At 46.7% G+C, this 1,287-nt stretch overlaps 1 protein-coding gene across 1 annotated transcript; it reads right to left on the reverse strand.

Moving 5' to 3' along the window:
• Window positions 1-352: 352 nt before the first annotated feature.
• Window positions 353-922, reverse strand: LOC129651504 (interferon alpha-H-like). The gene has a single exon (XM_055580199.1). It carries the CDS (start codon window positions 920-922, stop codon window positions 353-355), a length of 570 nt encoding a protein of 189 aa, XP_055436174.1.
• Window positions 923-1,287: the final 365 nt, after the last annotated feature.

Below are 1,287 nucleotides of genomic sequence, written 5' to 3' on the forward strand. Positions count from 1 at the left end.
GAAAAATCATAAACTGACTAAATACAAAATATACATTTTCCCATAAGTATACATACATAATATTTTATCAACAAAATAATTTAAATATTTATAAATAGTTAAATAAATATTAAATTAAATAAATAAAGGTCCAGGTAGTTAAATATGTATATAGATCAGCTTCAGCATCCGTGAGGGACCAGTGCCTATAGAGTAGAACATGATGTTGCTTAATATTCCAGAAAACATTTGACATATTGATTCATTTCAGTGCATGATGACAGCAGAAATGAGAGTCTTCCACGTGGCAGCGCAGGAGGAAGTGTGGTCTGTTGGTCCATGAGAATCATTTCCATGTTGAACCAGGTGTGTGTCAGTCCTTTCTCCTGAATCTCTCCTGCAAGTTTGTTGAGGAAGAGAAGGCTCTCATGACTTCTGTTCTGACAACCTCCCAGGCACAAGGGCTGTGTCTCTTCTCTCGCAGATAGAGAGTGAGTCTGTGGAAGTATTTCCTCACAGCCAGGCTGGAGTCCTCCTTGAGCAGGGGAGCCCCTCGCAGCCCCTCCTCCTGCCTCAGACAGGCTTGCAGGTCAGTGAGCTGCTGATCCAGCGCCCCGCGGAGCTTGTCCAGGAGGCTCTGGTCCCACGCGGCAGCCGAGCCCTCTGTGCTGAAGAGCTGGAAGGTGTGCTGGGTCACCTCGTGGAGCACAGAGATGGCTTGAGCCTTCTGCAACTGGCTGCCACCCAGCGCCTCCTGGGGGAATGCGAAGTCATTTCTGTCCTGCAGGCAGGAGGAAGGGGAGACCCTCCTCAGTTGTTGCAGGAGCATCAGGACCCTCCTGTTGGCCAGGCTGTGGGTGTGAGGCAGGTGGCAGCCCAGAGAGCAGGTGGCGTTGCAGCTGAGCAGCAGCAGGGCCGGGAGTAAGGACCAGGCTGGGGCCATCAGGGGCCTTGCAGATGCTTGTGGCCTGGGGAGGTGGGTGACTCTGAACCTGCTCTCTAGATTCTCTGAAGACCTTCCTTCAGGCCTGTGTCTTAAATAGGAGCCAATGGTTTCCATTTTCTGAAAGTTCCCTCTTATTTTCTACTTTTGTTTTTGGTTTTCGATTTGCACTCTCCCGTGGGTTAGGGCAGCATTTCTCAATCATTTTTTTTTTTTTTCATGTTGCCCTTCTTTCTTCTGCCCACAGAGCCTTTTTAGATATTTTTTCTTAATTGCTCTGCACTGTTAAATTTTGATAACACAGATATACTGTGTATGTATTTTTGTACTCTATGAATATCTTTTCTCTGTACATATAAAAATGT

This window comes from Bubalus kerabau, chromosome 4 (assembly GCF_029407905.1).
Source record: "Bubalus kerabau isolate K-KA32 ecotype Philippines breed swamp buffalo chromosome 4, PCC_UOA_SB_1v2, whole genome shotgun sequence".
Taxonomy (NCBI): domain Eukaryota; kingdom Metazoa; phylum Chordata; class Mammalia; order Artiodactyla; family Bovidae; genus Bubalus; species Bubalus kerabau.

Excerpts from the sequence above, each read along its gene's own strand:
- LOC129651504 (XM_055580199.1), bottom strand. The coding sequence starts at position 922 with ATGGCCCCAGCCTGGTCCTTACTCCCGGCCCTGCTGCTGCTCAGCTGC.